Below are 16,813 nucleotides of genomic sequence, written 5' to 3'. Positions count from 1 at the left end.
TCTTTGCCATAAGAAATCAGTATTCAGAAGAAGAACAATCGATCATCGCTCCTAAACCCTTCTAATCCATCTACATCAAAAAAGAGTTTAAGATTATAGGAACCAGACAAGACTAAAGAATTCTAAGACCTATCAACAGAAAAAACACCACGCACCAAACCAAAGAAGGATTAATCCCAAGGAAGAATCAAAGAACCCATGAATAAGCCATTCTAAAAAATAAAAATCGAATTCACACAAACATAGAAAAAGTGTACCTAGAATTTAGACGAAGATAGATAATACGGGTGCTCTTTCATGAACCCACCGTGACCTTTTTTCCAGCAACACAGGTTAGTTGGGATCAATGGAATGAATATTTGAACAAGGCGCCTCCATAGGATAGAGCGAAGTCTATCCCATATAGTTGAAACTAGAACATTGTAATTGTCTTCACGAGGGTTTCCGCCACTTTTCCCAATTGGTTAGCCAATATATTTGTGGAGGTGAACCTGCGACATGGTTGATTCTTAACCACCTCTCACACGTTTCAAGTTACACATGAGTTCGAATCAAAATAACCCAAAACTGATTTGAATTTTGAAATGGGGCGTAGATTCTATCTTGGGATAGTAATTTTGCTAGGTCTAAAATGCTACAACCAATGCTCTTCTTCTTTGATGGGATTCAGCCCAATTTATCACTTAGACTATATTTAAATTGAGAGAAGATAAACTTATTAAGAGAAGAAAAGAGGAGAAATTCAATTTCTCTCCATCATGTTTGGATTGACAAGGGAGAACTGGGGACAACTTTGAATTTTAAAATATCTTAAAAGAGATTTAGTGGTAAAGTTGGAATCATAAAATATTTTAGAAGGGTTCCTCTCCATTTCTCTCAATTCAAACACAACATTACTATTGCCACACCAACTTTTACAAATGCCATACCAATTCATATAATTCACCAAAGTGCACATTAGTTGGTGTGGCGTTAGTAAAACTTGGTGAGGCAATAGTAATACTTTAAAATAATTCAGACTTTTGTCGGAACATAAGAAAATAAAAATACTTAAAAAAAATATAAAAAAATCGCAAAGCGAGATGACTCGTACGATTCAAATCGGAAAAGAGGCGAGAGCCGAGACGAGACGAGGCGTCCTACTGGTGTTTAAAACCATCCTTCGCGCACACAAAGCAAAACCGTCTCTGCAAACTGCAAACAACCTCTCGAAGAGTTGGAGCCAAAAAGAAAAAAAAATGCAGCAACAGTTGCAGGCGTCGCCCATCCATCAAGCTGAAACGCCGGAATCAAGAGAATCTTCCTCGGCTGAGGCGCCGCCGAAACAGGTGGCGCTGGCGATGGACAGACTTTCGCACGCGGCTCGGCTCATTGCTGATATCAGGCTCGGAGCCGATCGACTCCTCGAAGGACTGTTCGTGGCCGCACAACCTCATCAAACCAACAAACCTTTACATCTGATCCTCAAAGAGGAGTCTTCAATGCGACAGCACCTTCAGGATCTCAGAACTGTCGGTAATTAGAAGTTACCCTTGGAAAGGTTTTACTTTTATTTGATTCGATTATGTTTCTTAGGTTAGGGTTCCAAAAAAAAAAACCCCCCTAGAATTTGAGCATCAGTTGAATTAGCTAAATTCAATCAAGAAGATTTTGTCTGATTTTCTAAGCTTAAATTTTTTTTGATAAGTAGTTTCTTAGCTTAAATTAGTTAAATTCATGCGTAGAATTACCCTTCGAAAGCTTTTACTTTTTTTTTTTGATTCGTTTATGTTTCTTAGGTTAGGGTTCCACCACCCCCCCCCCCCCCCCCCCCCCCCCCCCAAAAGAATTTGAGCATCAGTTGGATTAGTTAAATTCAATCAAGGAGATTTTGTTTTAGTTTTTTTAGCTTAAATTAGTCAAATTCCTGTGTATTATAGCCATTAAATTTTAAAATTGTTCAAATAGAAAGAAAGGGCAGAAGAAAATGCTTGTTTTTGGCACCGAGTGGAAGTACAATTTTGCCTAAAATTGCCACATTCGGAGATGCTGAGGTGGCGAAAGACCCCTTTGGCCCTGTCACCTCAGCTGCGAAATATGCTTGTTTTGGGCACTGTGTGGAAGTACAATTTTGCCTAAAATTGCCAATTGGGAGATGCTGAGGTGGCAAAAACTCGTTGACCCCTTTGGGTGTTGCCATTTTTAAGAGAACCTTCGAGTTCAAGCCACATTGATCGAAGGTCGTGAGCACTGTGTTGGGCGGGCTTTCTTTTGTTGACTGGGAACCTTACCCGCCTAAACTCTTTCACTTGTTCATTAGAACTCTCTTCAAGTGTGTGCTTACGTGACCACTTAGATGATATCCCAGCTCGAATCTTGAAACCACAACCGGTGCAGAGAAACGATTTTTTAATGCATTTTCTTTCATTCGAGCCTGCTTTTGCCACTGTTTTGTGCTATACATTTATTCTTTCCCGTCCAGTGTTCCCTCTCATATGTTTGGAAGAGTTGACGGCTCTCCTTTTTCTCAATCCAATGAATAGGTGAGGGCTTCACTCACTTAGAAGCTGAGCAGTAGTGAGGTGGAGGTGGGTTGGAGTGTTGCCTCTGAAATGAGAAATAACCGATCTTTTTTCGTTGTTTGCTTTCATTTACTTATATTTTTTAGCTTTGGACCATTAGGCATGCGTCCCCAATTGAATGGTATTGGTCCGTATGGGTGGTCCATGTCTAATTAACGCATGAGCAACACAAAATTTTAGTGCACTTGAAGGGTTCTTCTCCATATTGTATGTCTAAAAGGTGTGGGAGTTACAAAATTAGCGGTTTTGGTCCCACTGAAATCCAACATATATTATCTGTTCTTGCAGGATTAAATCTGGTTCATCAATCGAAAACGCTGTTTGTTGTGAATTAGAAAACACGTCTTTAGATTTTGAGCTGCTACAGTAAAGTGCTATTGTTAATACCTTTTTTTTATTATTATTTTAAGTTATGAAATTCAGTGACAAAGCCAGGATTTTATGGAGTTGAATTTGGATATTCTATTGATGTGTATGGAGCCAGCCAAGCATTTCTTCAAGAGTGGTACATGTTTGAATTAAATGTGATGTTTCTTTTTGTTAGGAAGGCAACTGGAGGAATCTGGAGTTCTAAATGGATCGCTTCGGTCACGAAGTAATTCTTGGGGTTTACACATGCCAGTTGTTTGTCCGGATGGAGCTGTTGTTGCATATGCTTGGAAACGACAACTTGCTGGCCAGGCTGGTGCATCTGCTGTTGATAGAACCAGGTAGGTTGAGAGAATTTAAATAAAATGTTACAATGCTGTCTGATGTAGAATAATAGGGAAATAAAGGCTAAAATGGAAAGTAGAGTTTTAGCCGGGGCTAAGTTGGATGAAGAAGCTGCAGATGGGCTGCTGAAATTGTGTTGAAAGAACTGAAGTGTAAATAAAGAAATGGGGTTGTGTACATGGTTTTAAATCTCACCCGAGTGATGTTAGTATTGTTCAAAAACGAGATGGATTTACACGGCGTCTCAAACTTCACACCATCTCACAAGATAAACGAGATGACTCTGACGATATTTTGAGAATCTCGGCCGAGTTAGTCAGGATTTTGTATATTTTGATTAAAATAATTAAGTTTTTAAAGAATTTATAAATTTGTTATATAAATAAAACACGATTTTATGACAATCTTTTAATCTACCCTATTTTATTAAAAAAATTATAATTATTTTCATTTAAATATATATGAATAAATCATTTTAAGCCGAGTTAAATGTTTTATGACACGGAACGCAAATCAAGCTAACAATCACGGGTTCCAATGGAAATTTTGCAATTATTTAGGTTGCAACTTGTTTGGATCTAGAATTTAATTGTATTATTGCGATTAATTTTTTATTAGATTATTTTATTTTTTTAGATGTTTTTAATTATTTTAGAAGTCATATAAGAGATTAGGTACAATTCATGTCATTTTTCTTTAGGCCTTATTTTGAGGGGTCAAAATCTTGGTTTTAAAATCTGGTTTTGCGTCTCGTTTATGCATGATACTGAGTTGACTCGGATGATAAGTCTCATCTCGTTTGGCATTGAGACGATGATTTTTAACCATTTAAAAAATATGATGAAGAAGATGGAGTTTTTCATCCCATTTGGACCCAAACCCTTTTTCCTTTGGTTTATTTGGTTTACTTGGTTGAGAAAAGGAACACAAATCGATTTGGTGGTGAAAATGATAGGGTTTCAATCATGAAAATTGGTAAAACTCGTTGGTCTCAGATATCTCTGACAAGATTTTCTACATCTCGTTCAAGAAGTATCGTTCGTCTCACGAGATTATGCAAAACTGAAAGACCTCGTCTGTCTGTCTCGTCCATGCCTGATACCTAGACGTCTTGGGCGATACGTCTTGGTCTCGGACGAGTTTTGAAACCATGGTCAAAACTTCCCGTATTTGGTTGATTTTTGTGCCATTTGATATATTATTTTGTTACCTATCTAATGAGCCTAATGTTTCACAATTTCGATGAGTTTTGAGAAAGTTATGACTAATACCGATGGGATGTCAGTTTTACATGGATTGACTTATCGAGGTCAAAAGTGTCTATGGAATTAAAATAAATTTTGCAGTTCTTCCAATGATTGGAGGTCATTCATCTTGATGTGATTCTAAGAAATTCTTGATATTATTCCAATGTTTTATCCATTTTCTTTCTCTTATAATCTTATTTCTATTTTCTTGATTTTCTTTTAATTTTCTTGTTCTTGGTTTTTTTGATTCTTAGATTCTTTACTCCTTGAATTCTTGAAATTAGTTTTCCTCTACTTTTAATCCTTTTCCTTTCCTTCAACCCTTAAAGTTCCAATCAAATACCCTGTAATTGGAAAACTTTGTATTTTACATTTCAACGTATAACCAAAGAGAATTTGAAAATCTTTTTTTCAACAAAAAAACCTTTTCAATAATATGTTTTTTTTTTCATCACCATTTAATTCACCTTTCCACCACTCTTTTCAAAGTAAACAACCTTAGAATCGAACAAATATAGGTTGTCTTGCATCAATTTAGCTCGTCCGAGACAATTCGGCTTCATCCATGGACGAGCCAAGATGTCAAACCGAGTTTTGAAACCATGGTTGTGTAGGATTTGAGTTAAAGCTAGAGTGGTTTTAGAGAAGTAGGATATAGAATGATGGAATAAAGAATGAAAATATGGATTGAAAAAGGAAAAAAAAAGAAGAATAGATGTTTGTGAGAGGCTGCACTGTTAGATTTCTAGAAACATCGTCAAGGAATCAACTTACAAGAGAAACAATCTTTTGGTGAAGTAGAGTCCCCAATTCTTCATAGTTGAGAAATTGGCACCATTGTAGAGACTAGAGAGAAATCAGCACTTAGTAGCAATATATTGCAGAAAAAAAATAAATTTCATTCCTTCTATTCAAAGGAGAGCAATCACATGGCTTTAGATAGATGTGTGGGATGATGTTCTACAAATGCTTACTTGCGCTTAAATATTGACTAACCAAAAGTAACCCACTTTATGAAATCAAATATCCATAAAAACTTCTTATTTTTTACTTAAAATAAAATATATTCCTGAACTTAAACTAATACAAATTAGTAGTTTTGAATATTTTTCCCTGGAAAAATTAAATCAGTTCTAGAAATTGGACATAAAGCTCCTACCAAAAATTGTTTGTGCATTAATGTAAGTTTGGGCAGTGCCAAAGGTTAGAGCTTGCAGGTATGCATCATGCTTTACCTAGACTAACTGCTCAAGAGGACAAACAAGCGCATCCAATATACTTCATGTATGGATGGTGTTAGGGTAATATATGCTGCAACCCATCAAGTACTGAATTTCCCACCTATGCAGTTCAGAACTTCCCATTTTCTTGACACCAGTTCTAGTCATCTCCATTTCTTGAATCTGGTTTTGGCAATATATGGATCTAGAATGGGTAAAATGAAAGAGTGAGTTACTTGATGGTCCATAAATCTCAGCTGTATATTTTACGTTTTGAGAAATTGGGAATTTTGATTTTTATGCCCGAAGAACCCTGAATCCAAAAGATTTCCATCTTGTACTTATGGTTGCGACATTCTAAAGGAATGTCTTACCAAAAAATATTATGAAAATGAGCACTGTAAGTAAGATTTTCAAGGGGAGCTAGAAAGAAAATATTCCAAGGTCATTTATTATTGCTTTTGAATGAATGCAGACTAGCTCTCAAGGCATTTACTGATCAGAAGAGGCGATTTTTCCCCCACCTTGAAGATGACCCATCTGGACAGGCTTTTGGGGAATCTGGAATCTCAAAGAAGCATTGTGGGCCCCAGGCATCAGCCATGGGTAATAAAGAAGATCTAAGTGAAGAAAGAACTTTGTCAGATGTTCTAATGCTTTTGGAGAAAGAAGCTCCTAATGTTAGAATCTTCACTTACCAACGATTGGACTGGTTAAAAAGAGCTTCCTCACTGTTGTCTTCATCAAATGAGAATTCTATGGAGTCTTCCAAGGAACATAATTTCCATAGTTCGAATAAAATAACCGATCAGGTTTCTGTGGTCGAGTTGTTGGTGCCTTCTGTTTTCAGAGCCATAGTATCATTACATCCAGCTGGTTCTATAGAACCTGATGCAGTGGCATTCTTTTCTCCCGAAGAGGTAATCTTGTTAACAAGATGTCATGTTCTGGTTCTCTAGTATTGATAGTTGTAGGTTTTGTTGTTCCCCCAAGAAGTTGCAAGCTGTCTATTAAGATCATAGTCACCAAGTTGAGATTTGAGAATAAGTCGGCAAGGAAAAAGTTTGGTAAAATCGGGAAAAAATAAGAAAAAAAATGGGGTTAGGCTTAAATTTGTGTAATTGTTCATACTAGGTGATGTTCTCATATTATATTACCAAATTTCATATTAAACCTCAATAATAAATCACCAAACCCACCCATAGATATCATCCTTGCATCCTCAACAAGTAACCACAAGTCCACAACACATTCAATGTTTATATTATTCAAAATGGTTATCATCTTTGTCATTAAGGTCATGTTCTCTTACTAATGCTTCAATTCATCTTTCATTTTTATTTGATTTAATTGCAAAGTTTGTGATTTAATCACGAAGTTCGTAAAAGTCATCGTTTATTGAAAAGGTTGTGATTAAATCGGTGAAGGAAAGAACCACGATACCGATTTAATCGGGACTTTTTCAATTAGTCGGAGAAATTGGTGACTATAATTAAGATGCCTCAATTTACTAATTTTATGTATTTCACACTGGTTTTCGCATCATTTGAAGCATGAATAGTTATAACCTTGGTACAATAGTGAAGTAGATTATTGGTTTTACTGTGATTTTAAGGGTTATTGATTTTATTGGCAGTGGAAGTCGATAGTACTTCTTAGCCTGTTCTTCTATTTTAATCATGCATGCGCTTCAGTTGTATCTAGTTTTTCTCGAGTATCATGAACTGTTTTGGCCCATTGAAGATAGTTGAGGCTAATTAATTTTATGGAGGTAATTGGGCCGCCCAAAAGACTAAGTGGAAATGGGATCTTGATCTTAGAGTCCATAATATCTATAAAGAAATAGCCTCTAAACAAGGTGAAAAATCGCATGATGTTGCAAGAGAGGGAGGAGCACAGTTTTGAAGTCACAATATGCATCGTGATTACTGAAATGTTTTGTACAAATACTTATTTAGGAACTAAAATACACTTTAAGCAAGCCATGCAAACTTCAGATCACATGTAGGCATACCCTTCTGATTATGTTTGAACAATAATGCAATGTAGAAACACGCGCTGGGCTTACGCAAACAACCGTGAGGTTTTTGCATAAACAATAGGAAAACTAAATTGCCAAAATATGGAGACCCTATATATCAAATAAGGAGGAAGGAAAAAAGATAAAAAAGATAAAAAAGAAGAAAAGAACGGAAAAAAGAAGGATGAAACCCAAACTTTAATGCTTTGATACCATGTGATAATTAGAAAAGAGTTGGGTTTAATTGAGAAGATGATTGAGGAGAAAAGAGAAACCTAGAGAAAAAGAGAAGAAAATCTAGATGGTTGAAAACTAGGGTTAGAGGGAGATGTGAGTTTATTAAATGTTTCCCATGGCTCCCTCTCCCTTTTATACTATTTAGGATAAAGGGGAACACTCATGTCCTTTTTCAATAGTAAAAAACCGGAATGCCTAAACTGACCCTACATACTTATATTATAAAATCAATAAATAACATTACAATTAATGTTCTTCAAGTCCCAAATTACATGTTATTGAATCAATGGCTAGGATTAATGTGTGTTGATTAGGGATTTGTAGAGCACTAAAGCCCAGTAATTGGTTTCATGGTTCAAAGTTTCATTTAGGGGAACAAACAGGACAAAACATTGACCTCAAAACATTCAATGTTTCAGGAATGTTTCATTGAGACTGTCTCAGTTTTCTCCTGACTGGAACATTTCCTCGAGATGAGATTTTAAGCCTTGAATGATATTGTTATTATTATTTGTGGAATTTCCAGTTTTCCTTGTTGGAGAATATCTCTATCCATACGAGGGACTGTTTTTAAGGGGTGACTTCTCTCTTTTTAGGTGGTGGTTTTCTCCTGCTATTTCATATTGCTTCAGTATGGGATGAATGCATTGCCAAACTCTATGTTGCTTAGCACCACCATGTATTCTTGTGTTGAATAACATAACTTCATACATCTTCTCAAGCTTTCACTTTTTCTCCTAAAGCTTGAGTTGTAATTATATGGTATTATTTCTCAAATTCTCATTTCAATTGTGATTCTAACTGTTGATCTTTTTCTATATCATTCAATAGGGAGGCAGCTATATGCATGCAAGAGGTTTTTCAGTCTATCATGTATTTAGGCACATCTCGGTAAGATCTGCTGCAGCACTATTTTTTGCCATTAGCAATTTACATAGCTAGATGAGATTTAAATATTTAATTCACTTAACAAACTCAGGTTGACATTTGTCATAATGTTGCAGGAACACGCTGTTAAGGCATTGCAGTATTTTCTTGGTAACAAAGATCATGTAGCATTATATCTTCTTTTGGTACTCTCTGACCACCTATTTTAGAGCACTTCAGTAAATTGTTCTATAAATTCACTTAGCAAAAAAAAAAATTGTTCTATAAATTTCACATCAGCTCTTCTGATTTCGGTATACATGTTTCTTATGTAGCATTGGATCTGCAGCTATCAAAATCTTTTTGCGAAAGTTTGCAGGTAGTCATGTCTTTTCAATTCTATGTATTTCTACGACTGTTTTTGAGTCTGTTTAGATGCACTTAAAAAAAGGAACTTTTTTACTTTTAAAAGTTGAAAAGTGAGTTTGGATTCATTTTTGAAAACTACTTTTAAAAAGTAAAAAATCCAAACTTTTTAAAATGCCAAAGGAAACTACTTTGTACTTTTTAAAAGCTACTTTCTCCCAAAGTTACTTTCTTTCTATCTACTTTCTGTCCAAACAGGGCCTTGAGTTATCAACTTTTGATGTTTGTGCTGCAGTAAGTGTGGACGACTTCTGACACTGGACAAGCCATCGGCTTTGCTCTTGCCTCCTGTTCATCGACCCTACAGACATTCTTCTGCTGCTAAGATTTCAAAAACCCAGTCAACATTGTCAACAAATGATCAAAACCTGGGTCTCACCATGGCCTATCACATTGGGTGTTCTTTAGACAGAGCCTAACCACATAACAGTGATTATCATTATCAATTGATCAGGTATGCTTGCAAGACCTATAGAAATACCAAAGCAATTGTTTTTATTTTGGAAGACTTGTTAAATCTTTGATTTGGTATCTATATAAACCAGACAAATAATCTTTACCCATTTAGAGGGGTCTTGCAGACTTTGTGAACATGGTGTGCTTATACCAGGGATATTGAGAGAATTCATGAGAATAGCCAAAGCAATGGAACACAATTTGGCCTCAAGCCAAGTTTATTGATAGAGTTTGATCTCAACTAGGGGATTATTCAAGGACATGCTCTAAACCACTTCACAGGTTTACCGAATCCAAAGAAAGTGATTGACGCTTTGAACCATTTGTCGAACAACTATACTTCTACACAACGAGGTAGATAATGAAGTCCAAGAACATCGATTAAAACAGTGCCACACCAACAGGCAGAGAATATTTATGAGATTTGATGAATATGACAGGCTTTTGGTGGAGCTTATCATGAAGCTTAAACCATCCAATACTTTCCCGTCGTGAGATCTTTGAAACATTAGGAATACCCATTTTTTGTCAAGCTTCTGTTGGGATTTATCTTGCATATATAAATTTTCACTAATTTAAGGTAACATAAGTGAAAGAAGCTTTGGTGGGGATGAATTTGTGAAGGCTCTGGGTCTATATGGCATTCCCATAGAGGTGTAGAGCTGCATGGGTGACGTTGGAATGATCTGATTTACTTAGTTGTGCAACAAGATTTTGGAAGCTAAGAAAATTCTAGATGAATGGAGTAACATAGTCATCATATCAGGGGTGGGGAATAAGTCGAGAAGGGGGAAATCTGGAAAAAAATGGGGCTAGGGTTAGTATGTGTAATTGCTCCCTACTAAGTAATGTTCTCATATTATATCATCAAATCCCATATTAAACCACAATAATAAATCACCAACCACATATTGATATTGGCTATATTAATTTTCTTCTTCCAATTTGTGAATAAAATAAAATAAATGTATCTCTTTAGGTTTCTTCATCTGCGAAAGAGAGAGGAAACCAAGAGCAAAGGGGAGGGGGATAGAGCATTAGGGGCTCAGATGTGTGTGTGAGGCTTCTTTTTCGTTTTAATTGTGAAGTTCTCAATTAAAATGGAAATTTGTGATTTATTAAAAATGTGTCGATAAAACTAACGGTCCACACTTGGTGTTGACCCCTAGTCTATATCTTTTGCACTAGTTACTATTTAACTACTCATATTAAAGAGAAAATGCATTTTTGGAATGTAGTGTTTGTTGCTTATACTTAGAGGATTAATGCAAAACTAGGAGTACGGAGGATGCTTTAGAAACCAAGGGTTATAAAATAAGTAGGGTAAAGAGTATGTGTGATGCAACTTTAGTAATGACTAGAAAGGAATGGCCTCTAGTTAAGATTGATTATTCATGTTAATGGAGTTATTGTAAATTTTACCTGTATAATTAGAGCTGGATGGATATTGTGATTTGTGAATATATTTCCTTAGTGTCATGTGGCTGGCACATATCGATCAAACCAAAAGGCAAACTTTACACACAATAAGTCGGACCATGTTTGTAATGAGTAAACATTGGTTTTACTTCAAATACCAAAAGGTATGGTAAAAACAATAATGTGGTTGGATCAATTACAAGTGCAGTGACAAAATTTTGTGATTTTTTGAAAAAATTGTGATTTAATCGTGATTTTAATCGTTGTCGATTAAATAACGATTTTTTTTTATATAAAAAAAAATCACTCAAGTTTTAAAAAAAATCTTTGATTCTTCAAAGCATCATATTTAATCATTATTTAATTGATCATTTTTTCAAAAATAAAATAATGGATTACTTTTATTTTTAGCATTGTCTTAAGTGTTATTTTAGCATTTAATGTATGAAATACATGTTTTTTTAAATTTTTTTATACTTAAAAAAATATTTTTATGTTTTAGTTTATATGATGTTTTCCCGACTTTATCTACTTTTTTCAAAGCACTCTCTCTTTCCTAATTATTCCCGAACCCCAACATTGTCATTATGATTACAAGTTTTGAAGTTGGCATAAGGACAAGCAAACCATGTTCAATTATCAAGTTTAATATAGATACCACAAATACGATGATTCTTGGCAACTCAAAGCCCATAGGGTAGATCCATCATCTTCACCGAAAATTGGTTATCATGTCATAAACCATGACTGGAGCTCACAATTGGTCTAGTAATACTGGTAAACCTAGTTCATTTATTCATAATCTTAGATTGTCCTACTTAAGACTCCCAAGTAAATGATTGACTTTTTCTAGCATTGCATGACTTTTGCTAGAATATATTTAGGAAAAACGGGGGCTCAATATGAGGCTCATGAAAACATTATGAGATTCAAGGAAGAAACATAAAAACAGTTGAGGTGTACGCCTCAAACCAAGAGGTGCTTATAAAACATTCGCCTTTAGTAGTAGATATCTTCTATCCAACATGTCGCTCTCCCTTTGGAAATCCATACCTTCTCCTGTTTTTGTTCATCAAATAGTTCAATTAATAATTTTTGTTGATGCTCCCATTCGGCATAGAGGGAGATAGAGTCAATCCCTATACGCTTCTGATAATTAAGCGTACATGTTTTGGCCGATGCTTACACCTCATTTTATTATTATTTTAATTATTTAAAAAAAAATATTAGTCATATTTTCTGTTTATTCCCCTATCCTTTTCTTCTTCCTCTTTTATTTCTTCATTCTATTTCTTTATTGTTTCTGGTATGCAATGTAGTTGTGGGTTTAGAAATAAATTCAAATATAAGTCATATATGGAAAGAATTATTGAAAAATAGTATCCATTCATATTTTTGCTATAAATATAAAATATTTATTTTTCACAAACTTTCACTTATACAATTATAAAATATGTCTTTGTTGAAATATAAATTTATTTATTTATTATCGTTACTGTTATTATTATTATTCTCATCATTATTTATGCATGGGTTTAAAAAAGAGAGTTGCTCTTGGCACCCCAACTTTTACTTATTACATCCCAATTAAAAATAAAGAAACTAAGTGAATGGATATGAATAAGTAAAAGTTGGGATGCTAATAGAAGCTTTATTGGTTTTTTGCTAGAATTTTTTTTTTTTTTGGGTTTAGGATTTTATGATCCTAATCATAATGTAAACAACTACTGAAATTGTTTGAACGAGTGTATAATATTTTGTAATATTGAAATTATAATTTGGGCCAAACCTTCGTAACGTTTTAAGAGTGTTTTAATCTTTGATTGGGGTGTGATAAATAATTTAAGAAGTTGGGGTGCCAATAACAGCTCTCTTGATAAATTGGAATTTAATTGTGAGGATTTGAAACTTGAAATTAGGAAATACATAGTATCTACTTTTATTTTTATACGTTATGATATTATTTATTTAATGGTCTACATAACCTAAAAATGCCTATCTATGTTGCATCTTGGTTAAATCTGATAGAAAATGAATAATTCTAGTGGCCTGGGTTTGAACCTTTTCTTGTGTAGTAATGTATGTGAAGAAAGATTAGGCAGCATTCTTCTGTTAAATCATTATCAGAAATTCCAGAGTAGAGCCCTAGAATGCTTGACGTACATTTTTAATTTGCTTGCTTGGTTTGGGGGTACTTTTTCTTTGTAGTATTAAGTTTCAATGGCAAATTTCTTTGTGCTATACATGTATGTATTATATATGAAAAATGGTGAATTCTTGTTACTTAAAAAGTGCCCAACCCCAATTCTTTTTTGTTTCTTTCTATCGCCATCTTTATCTGATTCTTATTATGTGTCTCTTATCTGATGATTCCACACGTCTTTTACATCTTTTCAGTAATAGAAATGAATTCGTGACGTTATGTTCTAACTATGACTTCTGTACAGAAATCTGACTTCATTATCTGATAACTGTCTTTATTTTCTACTGGTTTGGAAGCCTTTCTGTTTGGTAAAGGTGGGGGGAATGCAATTAAGATGGTATGGTATTGATCGCTTAATTTCATTGGTAATCACAGATGTACTCGGGACTTATACTCAAGACTCTCATCGAATGCTAGGTAGACATGGTTGCACTTGTCCAGGTATGGAGGGAGTGTGAACCATCCCACTCTATATGAGAGGATCAACTTCTATATCTCCTATAGCAACCCATTTGGCTTTGATAGATCCTTTCCATATTTTCTTTCATCCACAATTGATCTGATCGATTACCAGAGCAACACATCAAAATTATCTTGGACCATTGGTTGATTATGTCACGGTTGGCATTCTTCTTCAATGGGTATGTTTAAAAAATGAAATATAAATTTGGTGCTGAACAAGTTGTTTATCCCTCAATCCCATTGATGGAATGGGAAATTTGTGATCTTTGAGGGCCTGGAAATACATCAATGAAGCAAAAAATGAGAATGATTAGATCAATTGTTTTGTGAAAATCCAGAAATTTATTGTTTCTATGATATTTAATAGAGATCCCAAAAATAATCTTAAGTTTTGCAGGATGTTGAAATTTGAAATGTTGATTTCTCAACATCAGAAACGCAGAAGATTTGATGCTCAGATTTAATGGGCCAATTAAATAGTGGGTTTAGAACCCTGATAGTGATATATTATAAACACTTACACAAGTCACGAACCTTGCCAACTTTAGCTGAGTTGGGTTAACTTCCCATTAACACCAAATCTCTGTCCTCTTGCGTATTATTGGAGGAGAAACAAAAGAGAGACCACAAAGTGTCTTGGAAACGGCTTGTCTGTTTGTCGCACCAGTTTCCACAGATGGGTTTTATTTTTCTAATATAGTCAAAGAAGCAAGTATGATGCCATGCACGCTTCATGTTCCTCTCACATATACAGCCAAAGCAGCAACTTAAATTTCTACAAGAGTGTGAACTATTTATATAGTGTTGCGGCGCCATGATTGAGTTTGTATGCACTCCTCCCTATCACCATCTTCTTTCTCTTGTTATCATCTGTCCAAGGAAAGCATGATGACTAATCCTTTTAGATTTGAATAATGCTGGACTGACCTCAAGATTGCAAACGTGGAGATGTGTACATAACCATGGATGATATTCAGCGAGAGAGAGCTACTGGTGAAAAGCATCGAGTGACCTCACGATTGCTAACGTGGAGTTGCGTACAGAACCATGGATGATATTCAGCAAGAGAGAGATATAGGTGAAAAGCATCTATGTGTTTGTGCACACCTCCACATCATCAAAGTGTGACTGAGGTCAATCTTGAGGTCACTACGGCACTACCCTTTAGATTAATGTGTCCACCATGAGAATGGATCCATTTCACAACATCCCAGGGTTTGCTCTAGTATCTCACTCTCATGACGATGATAATGACCATATGGCACATGCCATCCATCCATCACTATTACTCTTTATTTTCTTGTATACATGAAATGTATATTATATATAATAAAACACAACGGTTGTCATCTGAATGTATGTTTTCTATATAGTTTAAATTCAATCTTGCACATATCGAGGAGCACTTTATCCTTATTCTTTTTAATCTCCTCTCTCCAAGAATAATACCCTTTAAATTCAGAGTCATCCTAAAGTGATTGTACACAACACTACATTTAGACATTGAGCTGCTGATGTGGAGGTGTCCATTGAATCGTAGATGACTACCACTCGTATCTCGAGGAAACATCTACAGTTCAATGCACATCTTCATGTTAGCTTAGTGTATAATATGTCTTGCATGGTCACTTTAGTATTTTTCTTAACTTTATTATCTTCTCTTCTATTCATTTTCAATAATACCATTCTAATTTTATTGTCTTTCTTTTTTTCTCTTTTCTAATAATACCTCTTCAACTTTATTGCTTTTAACCTTCTACACATTTTTCAATAATATTCTTGTAATTTTATTATTATTTTTTCTTTTATCCCCTCAAACCCAAAGAGGATGATCCTGCAGTGGGTATGAGCAAATTATGGTATAAAATAGAAAGGGCATACTTGAAATTAGGAGTAGAAAAAGAAAGATAATAAAGTTGGAAAATATTATAGAGAAAGGGGAGAAAAGAAAAAGACAATAAAATTGAAATTTTTTCTTTAAAGATTAAATTTCAACCTCTCTTTCCAGGGAGATGGGAGATGAAGATAAAGAGAGGCAACCACACCACCGTCCTACTTTACACATACACACACACATATGCATATATGGATTGGATTTGTAGACTCATGAAAGTGAACTCATATGTTCACACACAATCTCAATCCAGTATATGCGAGATCCAATGGTTGAGATTTATGTTAGAGATCCATAGGTACATATTTTATCCCAACTTTTGAATCTCGCATACATATGGTCAGATTGTGTGTGAACATATGAGTTCACTTTTCATAAGTCTACGGATCCTGACCCTATATATATGTGTGTGTTTAAAGGCTGCATGAAGTGCCACGTAAGTCCAAATGACACCTCATCCCATAAATGTCATGTTCTATGTTGAATTTCTAAAAAAACAAACCCACATCTTGATTTTGACGGATAGCCACTGAAATCCCAAATTAAAAAATTAAATCCAAAAGTGAAAAACAAATGTTGTTTTCAACAAAAACAAATTGGGAGTCCATTACATTTTATACCTACATCCATGTGGTATCTGATTGTGTTTTTCAGCGTCACATGGAGATGCAATCCATATAGATAGGTGGTCCTTTGATCGATGTAACCCCATTTATATATATGTTAGATTCCAGTGACATGAAGGATCACTCATAAGAAAAACATGACCCTAATTGTCTAAATACAAACTCAATGGTTGAGATTTGTATATATGCCAATAAAGCATATCTCAAGACCGTTGGATTTCATGTTTGCACGGTCAGGATCAAGCATTTTTTCCATGAGTCACCGGAATCTTACCCTACATAGAGTGGATTAGGATATGTTGGGTCACAAAATCTTATTTTCAAATAGATTAAAAATGATTATTTTAAATTGAAACATGGTAAATTTGAGACAAACTTAATAGATATTCTAAATTAAAATATTGGATTAGTCATTTCAATCTCGATGAATCAATGTGCTGGATGATTTAATTCACATTAAC

The 16,813-nt window shown here is 34.7% G+C and overlaps 1 protein-coding gene across 3 annotated transcripts; it reads left to right on the top strand.

Moving 5' to 3' along the window:
- The first annotated feature begins 1,172 nt into the window (after positions 1–1,172).
- On the top strand, positions 1,173–15,225 carry LOC147400658 (mediator of RNA polymerase II transcription subunit). Of its 3 annotated transcripts, XR_015179463.1 has the most exons (9): positions 1,173–1,515; positions 3,106–3,271; positions 6,218–6,662; positions 8,831–8,890; positions 9,004–9,072; positions 9,202–9,245; positions 9,528–9,746; positions 13,746–14,658; positions 14,766–15,225. XR_015179463.1 is itself a non-coding variant. In XM_086446439.1 (8 exons), the coding sequence occupies exons 1-7, from the start codon at positions 1,239–1,241 to the stop codon at positions 9,709–9,711; spliced, it is 1,245 nt and encodes a 414-aa protein (XP_086302565.1). In that variant the 5' UTR covers positions 1,173–1,238; the 3' UTR covers positions 9,712–9,746; positions 13,746–15,225. The 3 variants fall into 3 exon arrangements, 2 of the variants coding, with proteins under 2 accessions (XP_086302565.1, XP_086302566.1); XM_086446439.1 differs by having other exon boundaries at positions 13,746–15,225; XM_086446440.1 differs by lacking the exons at positions 13,746–14,658; positions 14,766–15,225 and adding an exon at positions 9,874–10,670.
- Positions 15,226–16,813: the final 1,588 nt, after the last annotated feature.

The sequence above is a fragment of the Akebia trifoliata genome, chromosome 6 (assembly GCF_017979445.1).
Source record: "Akebia trifoliata isolate Shusen 1 chromosome 6, ASM1797944v1, whole genome shotgun sequence".
In the NCBI taxonomy this organism is placed as follows: domain Eukaryota; kingdom Viridiplantae; phylum Streptophyta; class Magnoliopsida; order Ranunculales; family Lardizabalaceae; genus Akebia; species Akebia trifoliata.
The sequence above is the reverse complement of the archived record's forward strand: the minus strand, read 5'-3'. Positions and strand labels throughout refer to the sequence as shown.